We start from the raw sequence: 20,763 nt of genomic DNA, 5'->3' as shown, positions 1-20,763 counted from the left end.
CAGGTCCAGTCCAGAGCCCATGTTCTAACAGAATGAGGTGCAGCATCTCCCAACCCCCACTCCCTTAGATGTAGACTTTAACAATCTGTTTTGGTAAGAACAAAGACACTGGGATCTAATGAATGCAAGAAAAAAATCAACCAAAGGCCATTTCTTCTGTTCCATAACTGATCCCCATTTGACACAGGGCCAGTTTCCTCTGTGTAATATTGTCAGCACTGCCTTGAGGTGACACATTAATTATACGAATGCAAAGCTATGTCAGCTATAATTGTGTGGAAAATGTGTGATGAGAGCAGATATCAATTGAAGCTGGGCAGAAGAAAAAATTCTACTTTGTCAGGTGCGAGTCTGATTTGTTTTGATCAAATTCTCCACTCGTTTTACAGGCTTGATTCCCACACATTTTAATTGAGTTGGAAATCCGGTCCGCTTGAATTTATATTGTATGGATTAATCCGTTTAATTGTCTACTGTAAATCAGTGATGTTCTGTAACGATTAGTGGAACTGTGCAGCACCTATTACTTCCCAAGGTGATTTGGTCTGTTGTTGTATCTCTGCAGTTCTTTTCCATCTATAAGAACCTGTAAAATTTCCTCTGTGAAGCACAGTCCTGTCCAGTAACGCCATACTATGTAGCATTTGATCATCTGATTGGCAGAGAAGGTTCAAACCTGCTAGCGTTAATAATAGCTTGCATTTCAGCTTAAATGTCTTGACGAGGTTGGCCAGCACTTTTTGCCTGACATCCAGGGAAGACTAAGTTGGCCGTTTCACGTTTACTTGTCACTTAAAAACTTGAGAACTGCTCTGTGTGCGTTTGCTTTTTCCTCATCAGCATGCGGCCTCCCGCCTGCTCCCCGTGACGTAGACTGGAAAAGGTGACGGGACCCTGTTAATCTGCGCGGTTCAGGGGAAGCGCTCGTCGTTCAACTCGCCAGCCTGTGGGTGAATTCAGGGAGGGGGTGATTTGGCGGCAGGGATATTAAAATGCAATAGAGGAGGATTAAATGCGTTTGCGCCGAAGATCTGCGGCACGTGTAGGGGGAGGGCGGGCTGACCTTCCCTGTGTGAGGGGCTCTGAGGCACGTGCTGACGGCAATCAAAGGATGAGGGGGGAGGGGGGAGCGGTTGGGTTGGTGACATCATCCATCTGCTGGCAGGAGAATGACACCGCGTTTCCCAGAGTCCCTATCAGGGCAAGTCAGCGAAGCGCACATCCGAACTTCAGGGGCCCTCTGCCCTGACACAGGAAGCAAGCTCTGGAATATTCCGTCTTGTGTCCCTGCATCAAGTATTTCTTTCTTACAGTTGTGGTGAATTTTCTCCTCTTCCCTCTCCTGCTAAATTAACGTTGAGGAAGTGAATCATCTCGAGTCAAAGGAATGAAATGTAGAGCAGATAAACGTGGGTTAAAGAAGTGTGTGCTTGGAGATGGTCTCGAATTCGCTTCATAACCGTGGTAACCGACGGCGCCTTGGCTGCGTACTGAAAGGACGCCCTCCGCTGAGGAGACTGGCGTGTGGGCTGTGAGAACAGAGGAGGGTTTGAATGGGCGGGAGTGTGGGACGGGGGGGAGACAAAGGGCCCAGCTGATCCTATGAAGAGCCCCCGCTTTCTCCCGTCATCACTCTCCCCTCCCGCGGGGTCGGACGCCGAGAGAATTCGGGAATGAGCTGGGGGGAGGGGGAGGGGGCGGTGACAATGGCCCTCGCGGGGCGGCCGGGGACCCCATCTGTGAGCCGTCGGCTGCGCTCGCCCGGGGGCGACGGGGGGCGCACGGCAGCGCGGGTCAGCGGAGCGCGTCCCCGCGGCGCTAGCTCAGCGCATTCCCAGAATTCCGATGGTCGTCAGGCCCCCGGTCAGTCGATTTTGGGCCGGGCCCCCCGCTGCCTCGCGGGGCACAAAAACACACCGGTCTGCCCTCCCCCCTTCTCGCCCCCTCCAATAGGAGTGGACCAAACCCCCACTGTCCCCCCCACCAGCAACCTGGGAAAGTGCTGAGGGGGTGGGGGGTTGGCCTTTAGTCATGCAAATGCATGGTAACGTTCATGTAAAAAAGGGTGCCGGGTTCAATGGGAGGGGAAAACAGAAAGTGAGCAAAGAGCAAAACGCTCGGACACTGGAAATCGCTGACGAGGGGCGTCGCGCTTTCCAGTCGGTTAAAATTCACACGAGATCATGTGATGAGCCACGAGGCACCGTTGCCCCCGCTTGCGACGGTGCACAGGGGTCCATACTTCGATTTCACCTCAAATTAACGGCTGCCTACACAGCCGGCGGCAGAGCCGGTGTGAGGCTGAAGGCGAGCGGTCAGTTTCTCCACCTCGAAGTCCTGCATGTCGCTATTGCACGTCTCAGCCCCCCCCCCCCCGTCCCCCAGTCAGAAGGTCACGCTCCTCTTAATCGAGCCACTTCTGAAGTAGCAACCAAATCGTGGCCGGAAGGGTTCGGCGCAGGTCCGTCACGCGTCCCGTCGGGCCGCCGCTGCAGCCGCCCCTTTAATCGGCTGGCATTCCAATCTCCTGCCCCGGCCACCGGGCACATGCTCTTTTCTAATCCACTCAGCGGGCAGCCCTGAGAAACGGCTCCATCGCCGTGACAGCAGAGCCGCGCGCTTAGCAACCGCTGTCCCGGGGTCAGCCGTCGCTGGAGAGCGAACTGGGAGCCGAGCCCGAGCGCCGTCGGGTCTGCTGTACGGCCATTCCTGACCTTTTCACGCAGCGAGCAAAAAAATGTGCTTATTATATTTTCAAATATTTTCTTTATTATTTTTTTTCCCACATTCGTGGAATACAGCGAACTCACAGATTCCATAAATCTCTTTGGTTTATGGCCCAGTCTCTTGAGAAAGTAAAGCGCTATTCCTGGAATGAGCGTACTTGTGCACGTGCACGGCCACACACGCATTTGATTGGCTGCTGCTCAGACGGTCGGTCATGCGTGTGAGCGGACACAGTCTGCCTTTACAGGACTACAGCCCGTGGCGAGCCGTGCTTAAACGCTGATCCACAACAACACCCTTTCTGTATTCACCGCCGAGACCATCCGGGTACTCTCCTGGAGTATGGTTACTGAATAATACTCACCCCTGGGGGATGAACTTTTTCCTGGGCACCATTTATTTAAGCAAAACTGAAAAGGCCTGTGCTGTGTTTTAAACACCCCATCATGAAGGAAGCCATGCTTTAGTACATGGAAGCAACATAATGGTGTTGGAAGAATTAACATGTATGATAGCCAGGTAGTGGAAGTATACGTTTAATCTTTTTTTGTTTCTGATAACAATGAACACCTGTTTCAGAAATATGAAAATGTGATGTTCACTTTTCATAAGATCCAGTTTTGTTTTTTCTTTTTAACTACAAAATCTTCATGAGCACAAAATTGTCTGAGGTTGAGGTTGCATTCTTTGGACTAAAACAATGGTCGTCTCCACCAGTAAACTAATTTGAGCTCATTTGCACATGATTACCATACTCCTATGCAGTGTATAACATTGCTTACATGCTTACGCAACTGTATCACACTCCAGATCAAGAACTTAAAGCACCATGAATTGGAACTTAGAATCTGCTGGATGCAGGTCTCTCCCTTAACACTGCTGCATTGCCACTCCTCCAGAGCTGTTTCCACAGTTTTGTGAATAAAGCCCCAGCAGAATCAACACAAAGAACTCTGGCTTTCACAGGAGAAATTACTATGTTGCTCCGCTTTAGGGTAATAGACAACACATGTAGTCGCGGTTGCCAAAGTTAATTGATGCTATTCCACGCGTCTATTTGTGAAAAACGTGCCTATGATAGTGTAGCTATACTGGCACTCAAAGTGAAACTGGAGCAGATGGAAACAAACAGAAGTGAAAACTAAACACTGGGGGCATATTGCAGTGACCCTTGCTGGGATTTAAAACCGCCTAATTGGAGCAGCCCATCAATCACTGCGGTTTAGAGATCTAAACGTGTGGCCTGACCTCCTGTGTGTTCGCCCCGATGTGGTTGCTGACTTCACGGTTTGTTTTTCAGGTGTGGTGGAACTGAGGACTCCCCTCGTAAAGGTGCGATTAATCAGGGAAAGCACACGGCCACTGCCTCCTGGGAGACTTCTGAACCGCATTAAATACTTAGTGCAGCGTTTGGAAGGTTAGAGATATTTCTCAATCTCCCGCACACGTTGGAGTCCCTTAAATTACTTTGATTGCTGCTTCAGAGAAGATTGTGAGAGAAGTCAATATTCCGCCTGGGAGATCATCCTCTTTGCTGCCAGCTCTTTTCTGTCTTTGTGCGGTTGCGTTTGTGCAAACCGTTTGAGGGAACAGAGGCCGGAGGATCGTTTCGGCGCAGAGTGCGTTTCGTCGATGTCGGACAAAAGAAAGAGAGAAGAAAGAAAATGGCGGCTGAATGACTCAGTGGGATGCGCGTAATAAATTGAGCTTTGAGATCATCTCAAGTGTCGCGATTTACTGGATTGCCGGGTTACGTTCGCCCATTTTTAATCACCGTCTCTGGCTTCGCCCCCTTTCACCTCACAAGTCTTTGGGGGGCCCCCTGCCCTGGCTGACCTCTGCCCGGTGCGGAGTCACTTGTTCAGAGACGCGGTCATAGCCCCCTTTCGGGCTGAGCGGACGCCGCCGTTAAATCAACTGGTGTGTTGTTAACGGGGTCTGTACTCACTGCGATGCCCACCATTGAGCTGGAATGGGGGCAAGGAACTGCGCTCTCTCTCACGCACACACGCAATAAACTGCAGCATCACTACTCACATATGTAGACCCTCTGACACACTAAACCATACTATCACCCCCCACACACATGCACAGATATTCTCCTCTTTCTCTTGTATAACGCATAAAGAACCAGTCTACCTTGTTCATTCATATATATACCCACACACACACACACAATCATGCTGAAATCCTTTCCACACACACCTCTCACCCATACAGCCTTAGATACACTCACTCAACCACTCAGAATGACACCCACTCAGAATCACTCCCACTCAAGATCACCCCTCTTGCACAACTTCACACTCCAAAGTAACACAGAGCAGAAATGCCATCGCACAATGCCTACGCTTACACCTAAGGAACTACAGTCTCCAGAGCAGCTAGGGCAATAGACTAGGAAATTAAGTTGCAGTCTTGGAATTCTGCCTGGAATCTACTCCTTTCCCTTGCAAAATACCAAGGTATATACATTAAGGTACAAAATGTCATTTAGGCAAACCAAGATAAGTATGTACTTGGCAAACGCACATGCCCTCACACCTCAGGATACAGCAGAGGATACAAGAACCCACACCTGACCAATGTGGTTTATATTTGGCCTCAAGAAACTGGCCCAGCCACCGTACGTCCCATAAACGTCTCATATCTCGTGCACACTCCGGCACGTATGGACACAGACCAGAGAGTCTGACGCACAGGAACACACACAAACAGAGAGCAACCCACAGGCATCCGTCGCTCTCCACAGAAGATAATGGGAGAAAAAAAAAACTCTATGATTTTATCTCCGCTCCCAGAATAAATGAGCAGAGCACTGGTGAGGACAGCCAAACATGCACACGCAGTGATTCTGGCGGCCGGCCGCCGACAGCGTGTGCACGTACGCGCTGTCCCGCACGTGCTCCCTCTGCTCCGGGAGACAGACAGCGCGAGGCCTGCGCGCCTCCCGCGACCGGCTCTCCGCTGTGTGGGAGGTCTGGGCCCGCGTGTTTCGGAGCCGTCCCATCCACTTCCTGGAGGAATGTCTCCCTCCCTCCGCCCGCGCTCTAGCCATGCCCCGCTCCAGCCCTGCTCTTGTTTGTGTTTTTTAGGGGAAGAGGAAGGGTGGGGGAGGGGAGTCTCTGGCATAGAGAGCCCCTCTGTCCCCTCCCTACACACACACACACACACACACCCACACCCACACACACGCGCACACACATACACACACACACACACACAGGCCCGGCCCACCCCAGCACTGGGGCTCCTTGCACCTGCTCTCAATCAGGACAGTGTGTGCTGGAGTGCCTTTGATCCCTCCTCTCCCAACAGCCAAAAGGAGGGAGGGAGGGAGGGAGGGGGGCAGGAAGTGGAGAAACAGGATTCTTTTTTTCAACAGATCTTACCCTCCTGTCAGCGAAAGGAGAAAGAAAAATGGGGAAGGAGGAGGGGAAGAGATGTGTGGGGACTGCTGCTTTACACACACACACCACCAAACCGGGGGTAGGACAGGGGTGCTGGGGCTTCAAAACACTTGCACAGAAGGGCCATAAACACTTGTGAATGTGTCAGGAACACCCCGAGGCTCAACAGCCAGCACAATTTGGGCTTTATTGCACATAACAACCCAATTTGGAGCTGAAAACACAAATGGGCCCCAGGTAGAAATGAAACAGTGCCGCACTTTAACCAGACGTCTGGCGCATGCAACAAGAACACGATCCGTTTCTCCCCGCACCTGAATCTGTCGTACACACCCTCCGTAAATCACTGCAGAAAAAGGTTGTCTGCCAAAGTGCACAAGCAAAAATAAATAAAGTAAAAAAACAAAACCAATTAAATTTCCACATATCAAGACTGTCTGCTGTGTTCTGTACAGGTGCAAATATCAGGCCGACGTACAGTAGGTGCTGAAGCTCTATGGGGCGTGTAGAGACACTGGACGCAGCATGCAGAGGTAGAGCATTGAGCGTGTAGAGGCAGTTCTACACAAAGGAACTCTACCTGCACCCCTGCACAAACCACTCCCTCTAGAACGCGTTGATTATTCTCCATTATTCTGGAGTCACATTTGCATCAGCCGGGAGTACAATGGCCTAGCCTCCACTGAATGGCAGTTAAATCCCCTACTGAATCAAACACGTATCAAAAGATGGGGCTGTTGGGAGGCTCATCCTGGTAAGGCACTGTTCTAGTGCATGGATGGGCCCCATGGTCTGGTGCTGAATCCAAACCGCACGAGTGCTGACTCCTGGCTTGCAGCACAACTGGCCGTAGCAGGAAAGGGAAAGAGTCAATCGGGTGAGAAGACAACACCTCATCACACACCAGTGACACCCGCCAGTCAACTTGGCCCCTGCAAGTGTGTCTGTTGAGCTATGCACCAAGTGTTGTCCTTTGACTGATAAGTTTGGGATTCTAAATTGTGGAGGAAAAAGTATTTCAAAGATGGACCTTGGTCATTAGAAAGAGAAACCATGCTTTGTGAGAGACAGGTGAGCACACAGAAACCCTGGGGATATAAATCCATTTGCTCAAACAAATCAGGCAGGATCAGTGCTGGCATTTCAGTTTGCTGTGTTCAGTTTTCTAGCACTAAGCTTTACCACCTGATAACTCCAACGCCTCTGAATTCTAAAAGACAGGAAGAAAATGAAACCCCAAGAGATGCTGACACAGCCTTTAACAAGCACTTTACCCAGATTGAAATATAAACTCAGCAATGTGGGTCCATTGTTTGTGTGAGGTCTGTAACTCTCCCACTGTAAGTTCACAGAGGACATTGGGATCGTCTGCACAATTAGGAGTGAAGGTGTGAATGGAGATTTGGTTTGGCCTTGGTTTAGTCTCGCGGCATGTGAGAGAGGAACAATGTTCTTTCACAGATGCTGAACCTAAAGTGTTTGTGGGTAACCTTGGGGGCTTCAGATGGGATTTTGTACAGAACCTGGCACAGTCAACAATGAAGGCTGCATGTAACCTGTGCATGATCCGCACAGCATGCTCACCATGAATGACACCTTGAACAATGCTGCCGTGTGCATACACCACAGCCACTGTGCCATGGAACCGCACAGTCAGGCTCTAGTCTGAACATCAAAGGTCTTGGCAGAGGAGGGAGGGATATATATTTTTTAAATCAATGAGCCAACAACATGTCCAGACTCTGCCTTCTTGAGCTGATATCATTCCCAAATCTCATCTACATTACTTCGACATGTTCCCTCCCAGTAGCGAGATGTCTACTTGTATGGAACCAAAAGCAGCAAAAATCTCTTTGCATGGCCAGGGTCACTATCATTCTCATGGGGCAGCAGCCCATTGCAAGGCTCCCTCAGCCTCTTCACAAGAAGCCTTCCCTTCTCACCTAGGGGAAGAACCTACACCACCTGCTCCCATACCACAGAGACAACACTGAACTAATGACTGGCTCAAACAACATCCTGTTTAGACAGCTGGATTCAGATAGGAGTGTCATTTCAGAGGGAGGAAGAGGAGAAGTCACTCCCCCGATGGTTGATGACCACAGCCCAGAAAGTTTGTCTGCACTTTTTAAACAACTAGCTGACACGTTTAGAGCATGGGAGAGGAGTACATCTGCTGCGATCAACATAATGATAAGTTGAGTCAGGTGGACAGCCAAGTGCCAAGGAGGTGTGGCTAACAGGCTCTACCCCCCTACCCCCCTCCACTCTCCCCTCTAGTTTAACCCAGTATGCAGGAGGCAGTTCTGTTGCGTGCATGCAGGCTAGAATTGGGAAGTTATGATTGGGGAACTTGACTTGTAACCAGAAGCCTGGGAGTTTGAATTCTAGGTGGGGCAATACCGGTGTATCCATGAGCAAAGAACACAACCTGAAGTGCCTCCAAAAATGAACAGCTGTGTATAAGGAAACCTAATGTAGTCTAATTTATTAAACATAAACTACGGTGCACTCCAAAATTATTCACACCCTTGATAACTATGAACAAAAAAGCTGTTTAAAGAAACAGTGCAGGTAATGGGCTACAACGCAAAAAAAGGGAAATTATATTATTTTATATTTATAAAATAGGCTCCAGGTACAAAGGACTTCTGCATTTGTGTAAACAGGCATTGTTAGTTCTGGTTGAGTTCTGGAAGCTCACTAAGCCAAATAGAGGAACAAATGCAACTTTAACCTTTGCCTTCTTTAGCTTGCTAAATTTATTATAAATGATGTTCATAGAATTACCCTGTAATAAACAAATGGAGCCAACAGTAGTCCAGAAAATTTTACATGATACACCGGTGTGCTTTTTAAAGTAAAATGTGCATTAATGTTAGCTGTCAATACCCTATACCCTACAGCATGGCTAGAAAACTTGGTGGCTTGTCTTTTGTTGAACATGTTAACAAGTTCACAAGCAAGTCAATGCTGTTGCTAGCTGGCTAACATATATAATATTAAACAAATTGAATCTGGTGACTGTCATGGAGGTCTTGAAGACACTGGGTCTGGATGTTGTCGAGTTGACAGAGACATATCCTCCTTTTGCTTTTAGCACAGCCTTCTGTACTAGATTGATCACATCCTCAGATACTTTCATCACTGGTAGGTACATCTTGCCTGTCTGTGCATCCAAGCACTCATCATTGCATTAAAGATACAGTGCTGCTAATGAACGAGAGACAAGAGACAAGGAATAACACTAGTTGTGGCCTCATTTGATCTTGTCAAGACAAAGTGTGAGAACAAATATGCCAAAATGTATTACTGCAGATCTTAATGACCTTTAGTGGTCTCACTTTACAGGGACATTTCGGTTACAATCTGTTTGCTAAAATAAAATGGCCGCTAGTGCTGCTTGTGCTGTCATCAGTTTATGGGGGAAAGGCAGATGGTATCATTTCTTTACATAATTTGTTTAAACACCCTCAGGAATAGATGAAGTTCCTTCCTAAAAGAATGGAGAGGAGCTTAACCCTTTGAGACATGTTTTCAGCATGCAGTTGTCAGAAGACTGGTTTACCAAGTGGGTACTAAATCAATCTGTTATTGGAGGTGCAGTACTCCTAGTACACGCAGGGAAATGTAAACGTATTACGCCCTGGGTCTGCTGTTAACTCCTAAATCTACTGCCAGTCTAGTTGAGGGCAGGACAAGGCAATTCGTGGCAAATGATTATTTAAGATTATAAGTGAATAGATAAAAGTGGAGAATTCTTGCAGTGAAGAAGAGACAACATCAAATATTCTTTCTTTGAACAAAGTTCAACAGCAGCATACTCATGGTATACTGCACAGAGAATAATAAAATGATTTTTCATAAACACACAGCAGGCCAGACCTAGTTACTCAAAACAAATTTTAAAACCGAAATACAATGGACAGTACTGTTTTGAGTTGAGTGACAATTGTTCCTTGGAACAACTTATTTTTGGTAATTCACATGCAACTGTACAGGCGTCATGTGGCTAATAATTTTGAGGATGTTAAAAAAGTTCATAGCTCAGTGAGAATTTTTTTATTTTGAAAAACTGTGAATACCAAAAATGCAAGATTGAATGATTGTAAGTTTCTAAATTGTAAAATGTAATCTTACAGTTTCTTTCTATACTAGTACATCCATCCATCCATTATCTATACCTGCTTATCCTGAGCAGGGTCGCGGCGGGGGGGTACTCTAAGCCTGTGTGTGTGTTTGTGTGTGTTATATTTATAAATCCTAACATCTGTCTCCCAGCATGCATTGGGCAAGAGGCAGGAATACACCCTGGACAGGCTGCCAATCTATCGCAGGGCACACACACCATTCACTCACACCTATGGGAAATTTAGGGTCTCCAATGGGCCTACCTGCATGTCTTTGGACTGTGGGAGGAAACCGGAGTATCCAGAGAAAATCCACGCGGACACGGGGAGAACATGCAAACTCCACTCAGAAAGGCCCCAAGCTGAGAATCGAACCCATGACCTTCTTGCTGTGAGGCGACAGCACTACCCACTGCACCTCCGTGCCGCCTTATACTAATACAGAATATTTTAAATATTTATATATATCAAGTAATGATAATGATACTTTGCTGTTGAATATATGTAGTGAATATATGCCACTGTACTATAGGACACTGAACAACATATTAGTTTGGGCCAGGGTGACACACACACACACACACAAACACACACACACAATAGCCTGGTAGCCTTACCAGCTCACTTACCCTCCCAGGGAATTGAGTACACTAATTGAAATTGACCTGTTTTATTAATAAGCTGTAGGTTGAGGTCAGGGCAAAGGAAGGCGGTGGGACAGCGAACATGACGGAGGTCTGTGAAATGTGGAGTGGCTGAGTAGGGGAGAGTAGGAAGGTGTGAAATAGTCTCTCCTTAAGGAAATGCCTATTTCCAGCAGCTGAAAATGTTGCATCGGCACACGGGCGCAAACATGAGGCATCACCTTGACTGATGAACCACAGTAATTCGCAGCAAATTGAAGGGCAGCGGGAAGGTGCCAAATATTGGAATGTCTGGAGCACAGGGCCAGGCTTAGAGCTGCCATGTTTTCATGTACCTCTAAGCCTGTGTGTGTGTATGTGTGCGTGTGTGTGTGTGCGTGTGTGTATGTGTGTGTGTGTGTGCGTGTGCGCGTGCGTGTGTGTGTGCCTGTGTGTGCAAGATGGCGGCTGGAGTCTAGCTGCAGGTGCAAGCACGCGTGCCTTTGCTCTAAACATCTAATCTAAACATTTAACTCCACACTATCGCGCACCCGTCGTAACTGCCGTCGTTAATGTAGTCAGTTGCAAAAAGATGTTCTGTTTTACATTTATAAATCCCAACATCTGTCTTACAAATTTGTGAATATCTCCATGCTACCACAAGTCATTATTCTCCTTCAAATTGAGCCCAATTGTGTTTTTGGTAATTATGAACGGTCATGTGCAGAAGGGGGCACTCTGGGTGCCCGAGCACCTGCCCCTTTTCTTCTAATTAAGCGCCTGATCTAATCTTAGATTAGTTTTTTTTTTAAACAACATTTGTATTATTAATGTTGCCGTCATTAATGATCACTAATTCATTTTGATAAAATATATTCTTTACAATAACTGGGTGTTGTAAAACAGGTTTTCTATGTTGCTGTGCCCTTATCTCACATTGAGCAACCGCCCCTAAAAAGGTCACTGCGTGGCCCCAATTATGGATGTCTTTGTATTTCAAAAGCTAGCCATAACCAATTCAGTGCTGCGTTTTGTTCTAACCAATTATTCTGGTTCGTTTTTTTAACTCCTGTACTCTGGTTCTTTTCTATACGAGACTCCTGTAAAATGATTTCACCAATGATATACAGTATAAGTCCGCAACCGTAGCTTGTGACTTTTAAAAAAAGTGAATTTCAGATAAAATAAACGATTAGGCTAATTAATTAAGAGTAGAAGTTGGCATTGTATTCCGAAATGGATAAGTCATTGTTGTAGGCCTGCTACATCTTTCAATCAGCATTCAATTCGGAACGATGCCAAAAGACAACGTAGGTTTCTGTCAACTCCTACCTTCGAAACTGTAATTAACATGCATCTTGTTTTGACAAGGTGAAGTTATGATTACGATGCGGCATGACAACAATAAAGAGGCGCTTTTTACATATCCTTCGCCCTTCATTATCTCGTGCCCGAAGGATCGATTGCTTGGTGATACCATCAAGTCACAAGTTAGCGCGTGACTTCAGGGCTTAAAGGTAAGTTCTGAAAGCGCCACTGTACATTACGGGGCCTTCAGGAATTTACAACTATTTCCACACTGTGGCAGGAAGACACACCTTGCTAGAGTTATAATGAAGAGGTCAAATTTAAAGGACTGTACACAGCCAAGCGACAGACTGATAAATGTATGAGACAGGTATCAACTTTTAAAAAATCTGTGTCTTTCCCATGTAAAGCCTCTTTCTGCCTTCTTTGAGTGGCATTTTATATTGGCAGTATTACCATGCACCTTTTATTCAAGCTACATATTTAGGCTACTACATCCAACGACAAGAGTCGAACATTTGCTATATAAGGAGGGCCATATTTTGCTCCTTTAAGAATCCCGAGTTTTTACTCTTTGTTTACATAACAGAAGAGACTGCCTCACACCAAATACGTAATCATGTCAGGTTGAAAGGAGAAAGCTATTCTTATAAATCATGATTCACTTGAAAAAAATAAATTTTAAACTCTAATTTTTACCAAGGATTTCAATTACAGAGTCATTGTGAAGCAAAATAACATATATTGTGCCGAATGTTTAGTCCAACGTTACACTTGTCGAGTTTTTAAATCATTGACCACCCCTAATAAAACAGTGTGTAGCAGAATGGTATAACCCACCCCCTGCTCGGGGCTGTTTTTGTATCTGCTTCAGAGCGGATTGAACCGCCAAGTGGATATGAGTAGTCTATGATGTGGCTTGCAGTCGTATTACTTTAAACAAAGTTTATATTCTGATATATGTGACGGAAACACAAGATTATAAGAGCGACGTACGAAGAAAAAAACTACGGCCACTGTGGCAACGACATGTACACTGAAATGGCAGTTACCTGCCCCCTATAAAGGGTAGGCTTTTGCTTGTGGGTTTTTTTCCACGCTTCAGGACGAGTAGCCACATTGTAACTGAGTTGCGTAGTTCACAGAAGCCCCATGTTTTCGCCGAACCAAGAGGAGCACTGCGCCCCCACTAAAGAGCCAGTGAAGTATGGAGAGCTGGTGGTTTTGGGGTGAGTTGGAAACATTGACTGCAACTAACGCTCGGGTAGCCACTCGAAAAATTTAAGTCATCCACGAACAAGGTTTTTTACTCTGCCCATTTGCCGATGTAGCGATGGCTGCATTTAAAACGTCTTATTTTCCTGTAGGCTATAATCATATTTAAACTTAGCCTATTTAGATACGTAAGATATCTGACATCACACAAAGTGAAGAGTTGTTTCTTATTTAAAACTGTGTGCAAGAAATATTAGTCTATATTTGGTTAGCGACAAATTGCAGTTGAAGTTATTGTTTACTGTTTCAGAACAGTTTTGTTACATTGCTGATTGAGAACCGATTAAGTAGGCTACATGTGCATCATACCTATTTCCTGAATATTTTGTAATTCTAAAATACATGTAGGACAAATTATTTTCTGCTTCTACTGGGTATTTTGCAGCGTTGAGACTAACTTACAGTAACTGGTGAGTGGTGGGGGAGGGGAGAAGAGAGGAAAAGTATAGCTTCTGGCTTTGGTGGTTGCGTTCATCGCTGGATTTCCTCTTGCTAAATGTAAGCGACCATTTAACTGGCTGATCAGTCAGATAGGATATGTTCTACTTTTTTTTTAAATTGCCTCTTCCATGGGCAATGAGCAGCCGCGGGACTGGGAAGTATCCCGAGTTTTACAAAGTCGTGATAGCTGGACACCACTGCTGATGTGGATATGAACATACTGCCCTCTTCTTTCCCTACCATTACCGAGTCCTGTTGTAGTCGCTGTATAAGGACTCATCTAAGGACCGTATAGCAGAGGCAATCGCGCAGAAAATCCAATATTGTTCAAGGCCCTGTGTCCTGCACGGGACCACTTTTAATTGCCCCTTGTTTTTCCACGAGACCCACAGCTGTTACATTAAAAAACCATGTTTATATTGTGATATGCTACAGAGTATGTCACGATTCTGTTGATTCGGGAAAATTTCCCATGGAAAATCTTTAACGTGGCTTAAAATGGTGGAAGAGTAGAAAGAATACGCAGTTTTCCCATGGACACCCCAGCTATGAAGTGTTCGTTAGAAGAAATGAAATTCGATAGGAGAAACAAACGCCGCGCCTCATTACCTAGAGATATAAATGGAGGTATGCTAAGTTTTTTTTCTGTCTTTGAGTTCTGGTAGGGCTACTTTCCCTCGGGCAGTGATCCTTTGCTTACTTCCCCCACAATGAGCCAGCGGACTTAGAAGTTACTATCCCGCCCTCGCTTGTTGTCGTTCACTCCTTAGATCTTTAACAATGTCGTCAGTAAAATTTTACCGATACGCGTTCTGTTTCGGCAAACTTTACAGCTGCGCGCTGCTAGTTACATAACTGAAGAACGGTGTTTTTTTGTTGTTGTTGGCTCATTGGCGTAATATCTAAATGCCCCGTTGCTAGTTCAGGATATAAATGGTCCATGTAGGGGTTAGAACAATCTTTCGCCTATAGAACACACATATGGTCTTACACATTTAATAAAAGAGGGGTATATTGCGTGCTCACGTAGAAACACATTTGTTGTTTTTGTTCCCCTCGCTGCACAATAAAATGAAGGCCCTTATTATAAAGCCGTAAAAATACTAAAGCTGGAACTATTTGCCCAAGGTTAGGGTGAACCAAGGTGATGGCATTAAGTAGCGCTAGGTTCTTCCGGTTTGTCACTGTAGACACGTCAATCTGTATTAACCTTATTAACCTTTCTAGGATGGTCCACTTTTTTGCAAGTGAAAACAATAGATTTTCTTGCACACACAGTGAAGTTTCCCTTTCGTGCAGCTGACAAACCACACATGATTGCAAAGAATGCTTGGAAATGACATTTTTATGTTCGAAAAATGAAATTGCATACAGCACCATATTCTAAACTAGGTTATATATACATATATAATTGTAGCTGCTACTTTTGTAGAAATGTTTGTTTCCCCTTTTCTCTGATGGGGCTGAAGGCTATTGCATGCTCAGCAAGAGCCAAAATTACATTTTTTAGATGGTCTTTGACCTGTTTCTGCCCTTTCTTCACAAAATGCAGTTTGAAGTTAAGTAATGATTTAGAGCACAGTGTTATTTCAGTGTCCTGTGCAGGGTCCATGCTTTCAGACGCTCGTAAAACAATTAAGATTCTTAGTTTCAGAATAAAATTCAGCTTTTTCTGCGCCGTCAATGTTCGATAGGCTCGGTTTTAAAAATTGATAGGGGCGTATAAAGTAATGCACCACTGCTTTCTCCGGCCTCTGATGCTTTCTGAATTTCTTGCGCGGAGCATCAGTTAGCCTAAAAGCATTTGGGATCAGGTCCACGTAAAAGATTTATTACGCTCACTTGGAAAAAGAGGGTTTCCTCCGCTTCCCTCCCACACCTGCGCATACGCACGCATGCGGCGCTCAGAATTGCGCAACAGGAAGAATGTCATCATTGACTGGCATTTCCACGCGGCGGCGGCGGGGTCGGTGGAAGTTACTCATGACCGTGTCAGGTCCAGGGCCCTGCAGCCTCCCTCGGCGGCGCTGACTGGGAGCTCTGTGAGCAGTGGCCCCATTCTCTCCCGCCGCCCCGCCGCTTTCCTGGCCAGGTGCGGAAGCCCTGGCACGGAGAAGCGGGCAGCGTGGGCACAGGGGGGAGGGGGCAGCGTGGGCAACGGGGGGTTGGGGGGGGGGGGAGGAGGGCAATGAAAGGCAGTATTGATCAGGGTGCACTAGCTCCATCGCCCCGGCTCCCTCTGTCCATTGTGTCTGCGGGACAGAACCTAAGGATTGTGCATTGTGCGCCTCCTCGAACAAGCCCTCTCTGTCCGGGAGGTGTGTTGGCGACGTCACAAGTTGGCGGTCCGAACGCCGGAGTCGCAGCGCTGCCGTCTCCTTGGGCCTGGCGGGGGACTTGAGTGGAATCCTTTCTTCTTCTTCTTCTTTTTTGGGGGGTAAAAATCTGCTGTAGTTCTCCATCAGAAATGTTAAAATCATGTCACAGTAATTTTTAATTTGGCCACTGGAAATGAATCTTTTTGATAAAAGGCAGGTTAAGCAAGGGTCTAGATTCCATGCCAAAGGCAAAATAGGCGTCCGCACATCTGGGCGGTCAGATTAACCCAGGTGAGATAAAGATAAAAGTGCATACAAAGAAAAAACTGGCAAAATGGCATGAATTGAAAACCTCTAAATTCCATGCTGTTGCTATCCTAGTGACGGGACGGGAGAATCTGAAATGGGAGGGAGGGAGGGGAGGGAGGGAGGGGGGGAAACTTGCCCAACATGATCTACGATCACGGACAACCAGTAATGAGTTTAAAATCCAGGGGCTCATGAACCTGGAAATGTAGCCCCCCCCCCGCCCCCCCCCCCCCCCCCCCCCCATACTGTGCATTTCCCTCTGCAGACCACAGGGTTCCCTTTGAAGTGATTTGCAGCCACATTAATAAACTGGGACGTGAAAAGTGTAACGTTAGAATGTGTGTGGTGACATTTCTGAAGTCATTTTGAACATTTTCATCCAGCCCAAATCATATTTTTGTAAACATTTTGCTTGACTGATCTAAAGAAAAATGTTGTTTAATTTTCCTTGGTACTGTATAATTGCTACACTCCTGCTGTTCGTAGCCAGTGTGGTTTAATTAAAACTGGTCTAATCTGATAATATCCTAATCTGGGGGTTATTGCTAAATCAGCGCTTAATTAAGTCGTCTAGAGATCTTGAACGACATCACACTATTTAGCTCAAACGTTTTTGTTTTAAAAATAATTTGAAATGAAGTGGATGCATTACTTACTTTAAAATGGCAAGCCATTCATTTTTTATTCAGATGTATCAATTTTTAAAAACTTGGTACTGTATTTTGGGGTAGCGCCTCAACATGAGGTCTGTTGAACAAAACAGTTTTCATTGCCAAATTTATTTATTTATTTATTTATTTATTTATTTATATTCTCTCCTCCTTGAGATTGTGTTGTTAACAGAGAATCATGACAAAGTTATGGGTAGCAATTTTGAGAAATTTGATTGCTTGAATAGCCAAAATGTATCTGGCAGTAATTTAAGTCATTTTAAAACTAACTAAACATTCTATGGAATGCTATGGTGATATTACATTTCAGCCAGCTTGCAGTGGTTATGGTGTCTCTGCAATGGTTTACACCAATTCCACAAATATGTTGCTTGAGTAGGGGTAGTTTGACACGTTTTAGGAATTCCTTTTGTTATGCAAATGTTTTGCATAAACATCTCATTGATTACAGATGCCATACTAATTTGAACACCAGTGATGCTTGTTATTACATTGGATAGTAAACTGATTTGTCACACTGTAATATGTGATTGAGATCTAGTTTGGAAAAGTTGCTCTGCCACCTTGCTGGCTTACAACCTAGTAACATTAGCAGAAATGTCCTGCTTTGATGTTGGTTTGAACGGAGCCATAATAATGGAGCAAACAACACAAGCCTTGACTTGTTTTTTCTAAGATATTGCAGCCAAGTTGCTCCTTACTACTGAAAATAAGTAAATGGAGCATGTGCACCAAATAAATGATACCTTAATGTAGCTACACAGTACATGCTGTCATTGTCATGCATCCAAGTTATATAGCTGTGTAGAAGTTTCTGAAGTTCCCGTAGGTCTATGTGCTCATGTCGCTGAATGTTAGCCATTATAATTCACTTGCCTTCATTAGCAAGCTACTTACCGTTAGCTTTCTTCTTTGATTAGTAAACCAAAGTTACAAAATTGTACCTTGCTGGGACTGTCTTGGTTCTGTTCTTGGCCTGCTTCCATCCCATCACTCAGCTCTTTTTGAGTATTCGCCAGCCGCTTGATCAGGCGACTGTTACTGGCGCCGTCATGTGTGAACGCCATCAGCCGGTTAAAATAACAGAGTCGCTGGTTGCGCGAACAACAGAAGCCACCGGCGCTGCTGGAAAATACGGCAGTGTTCCACGTTGCGTGCTCGAACTTGCGGATCGAGCGATGCGCTCGCCAGTGACGCTGGCTCGGTCGGAGTGTGAACGGGTACGCTGGGGAAGTTTACGTGCCTTAGCAGCTGCGCTGTTTATATGAGTGGCGGAGCGGAGACTCGACAAGCGCGATTCGTGTTTCCATATTGTGAATAAAAACGAAATGGTGTTTAAAAAGAAATTCACAATCCCGGTTTTTTTTCCAGCAGATTAATTAAAGTTACTTGTAGATGTGTTGTGGGTGGCTTAACCACTTTTAATAGCTTCCGGCTAATCCAGTAGCAAACATAAAAAGATAATTGACCCTAGTCCGTTAGCACTGATGTGTCTGTCCGTGGCATTATCACTGTTGCTGCAGGTTTGGACTTAACAAATGATACCTGTGCCTGGGTTTTTTGTGAAGTAGATCCAACTTGCATTTAACCTGTTTAGCATAAATTTGCTTTAACTTTCACACTTTTTTTTAGGAACCTAGTTTACTAGCCATCAATCATATAGACAAGCATAGCACAGCCGTATCTGTATGGCTGTATCTTGACATGATGTCCTGGTTGGTCTTGAGTCCTGTTGCTGATGGCTACAGATGGGTCCAATCATCCTGACATATGAAATGAATCAAAATTACTGCCAAATATGTCAGTCCGAAGATGTAACGGGGAATCTAGTTGTTTCTGGGAAAACCTAAACTTTGTGCTGTTAATAAAGGCCGGTGTCTGGCTTTGATATGGGCCGACACCTGCATTCAGTGCGTCATCGTATGCTACAGTAAGTAATACGGTGAGTAATACAATGGAGCATTGCGCTGTATAGGGTTCACTGGCTTTGCCTCCAGCTATGGTTTCATTGGATCCACCTTTACAGTAGAAAAAGGGTATTGGGCTTAATGAAAGCCCCCTCCCAGCCTAAGCAGCGGAGGGCATTCTCACGCTCTCGTTTTCTGTGTCTCAATCCATCTTGTCTGTTTGACTCTGTTTCACGAAGCAGGATTACGGAGTTAGCTGGGTAACCGCACTGAGCAAAACCCGGAACCGGCCTAAATCTGGAACATGGACTGAAGCTAAAAGATCTGTTCCGGGTTTTACTTGGCACAGTTATCCAGCTAACTCCGTCAACCTGCTTCATGAATCCCCCCCCCCCCCCCCCCCCGGTCTCTTTCTGTAACACGCTATCTGTCTGTATCTTTCTCTTGTCTCTCCTTTAATGTCGGGGGTGGGGTTCAGAGGAACACAAAAGGACTCTGAGCACGCGGGCGCTGCCGCAAGCGAGGCTCGGAGGCTCCGCCCAGCGGCGGAACCCCCGCTTAGAACAGCGGACAGCGCGCCGCGGGCCCGTGACCCGAGCGCACCCGCGGCGCTGCCGCTGAGGAACGCGTCCCGCCGTCCCGCTAGGAAGACGGCGGGGACGCGTCGTGCGCTCCGAGGCGGCTTCGCCGGGCCGTTAGCGATTCGCTAAGTCCGCGTTGCGTAACCGTGGCATGATATCAGCACTGCAGAGACCGCGCCGCGCTGTCGTGGGATTACTCCCGTTGTCTGTCTGAGAGGGTATGTCAGCGACGATACGCTCTCCCTCACGAGCTTGTGCTGCAATGCACTTACTGTTCTATAGCAGGCCTCTGGCTACGCGCAGCTAATAGGTCCCACGCTAACAAACTGTCTGTAGGCAGCGATTGGTTGACTATACGGTGGCGCTTTACAGTGATTGAGACAAAAGCCAAGTTTCTGTCTCATGACATCTTATCCTCTTTGTGATCTTCCGCTTTCTTTCTTTTTTTTTTTTTTTTACATTATCCTTTGGCCAAGGCACAACATGTATTTCCTGCCCGCCCCCATCCTGGCTCCCTTTGCCCGTTTTGGAGATGCCCACCTCCTCATCAAACGCTGCTCTTCAGCGTGAGGTCGGCTCTCCGTCCGAACGGGGCGGCCTCCGGGTCCCCTCTCGCTTCCCGGAGATTACCCTCAGACTGGAGGGGATTTGCGGAGACGAGGCCCCCTTCTCCCTGCCTAAACTCTCCCTGTTTTCCCTTCCGGTCCGCGGGGTTCCCATCTGGAGTCGCGCTGAAGCGCTGGCCCGATTAGCCGGGGCGTTACTTTGGCTTATCTGGAGAGTTTCCACCGGATTAACCCCGTCCTGGCTGCGGGCGGCCGAGGAGACGTCTGCTTGGCCCGGGGGGGCCTGGGAGAGGAGCCGGGAGGTGAAGCGCAGGAGGGCTAATCCCCGTCTGCGCCCAAGGGCAGGATGCTGAGGCAAGCAGCTCAAATCCGCCATCCACCTGACCCGCCCAGTCAGAGAGAAAGGGACTACAATTATCTAGAGAAGAGATTGAGGAGGATATCCTCGTCAACAGGAAGTGACTGGTCTGGCAGACTCTGAGACTTCCTGTTTTTTT

General features: G+C 46.5%; 1 protein-coding gene across 2 annotated transcripts in view; it reads left to right on the top strand.

Moving 5' to 3' along the window:
- The first annotated feature begins 13,080 nt into the window (after positions 1-13,080).
- peli2 (pellino E3 ubiquitin protein ligase family member 2) overlaps positions 13,081-20,763 on the top strand; it is a 28,365-nt gene continuing 20,682 nt past the window's right edge. For both annotated transcript variants that reach the window (XM_035403144.1, XM_035403135.1), the window contains exon 1: positions 13,081-13,427. In XM_035403144.1, coding sequence (XP_035259035.1) covers positions 13,351-13,427 — 77 coding nt within the window. In that variant the 5' untranslated portion in view covers positions 13,081-13,350. The remainder of the gene's footprint in view (positions 13,428-20,763) is intronic.

This window comes from Anguilla anguilla, chromosome 1 (assembly GCF_013347855.1).
Source record: "Anguilla anguilla isolate fAngAng1 chromosome 1, fAngAng1.pri, whole genome shotgun sequence".
NCBI lineage: Eukaryota > Metazoa > Chordata > Actinopteri > Anguilliformes > Anguillidae > Anguilla > Anguilla anguilla.
This window is presented reverse-complemented; position numbering and strand designations above follow the sequence as displayed.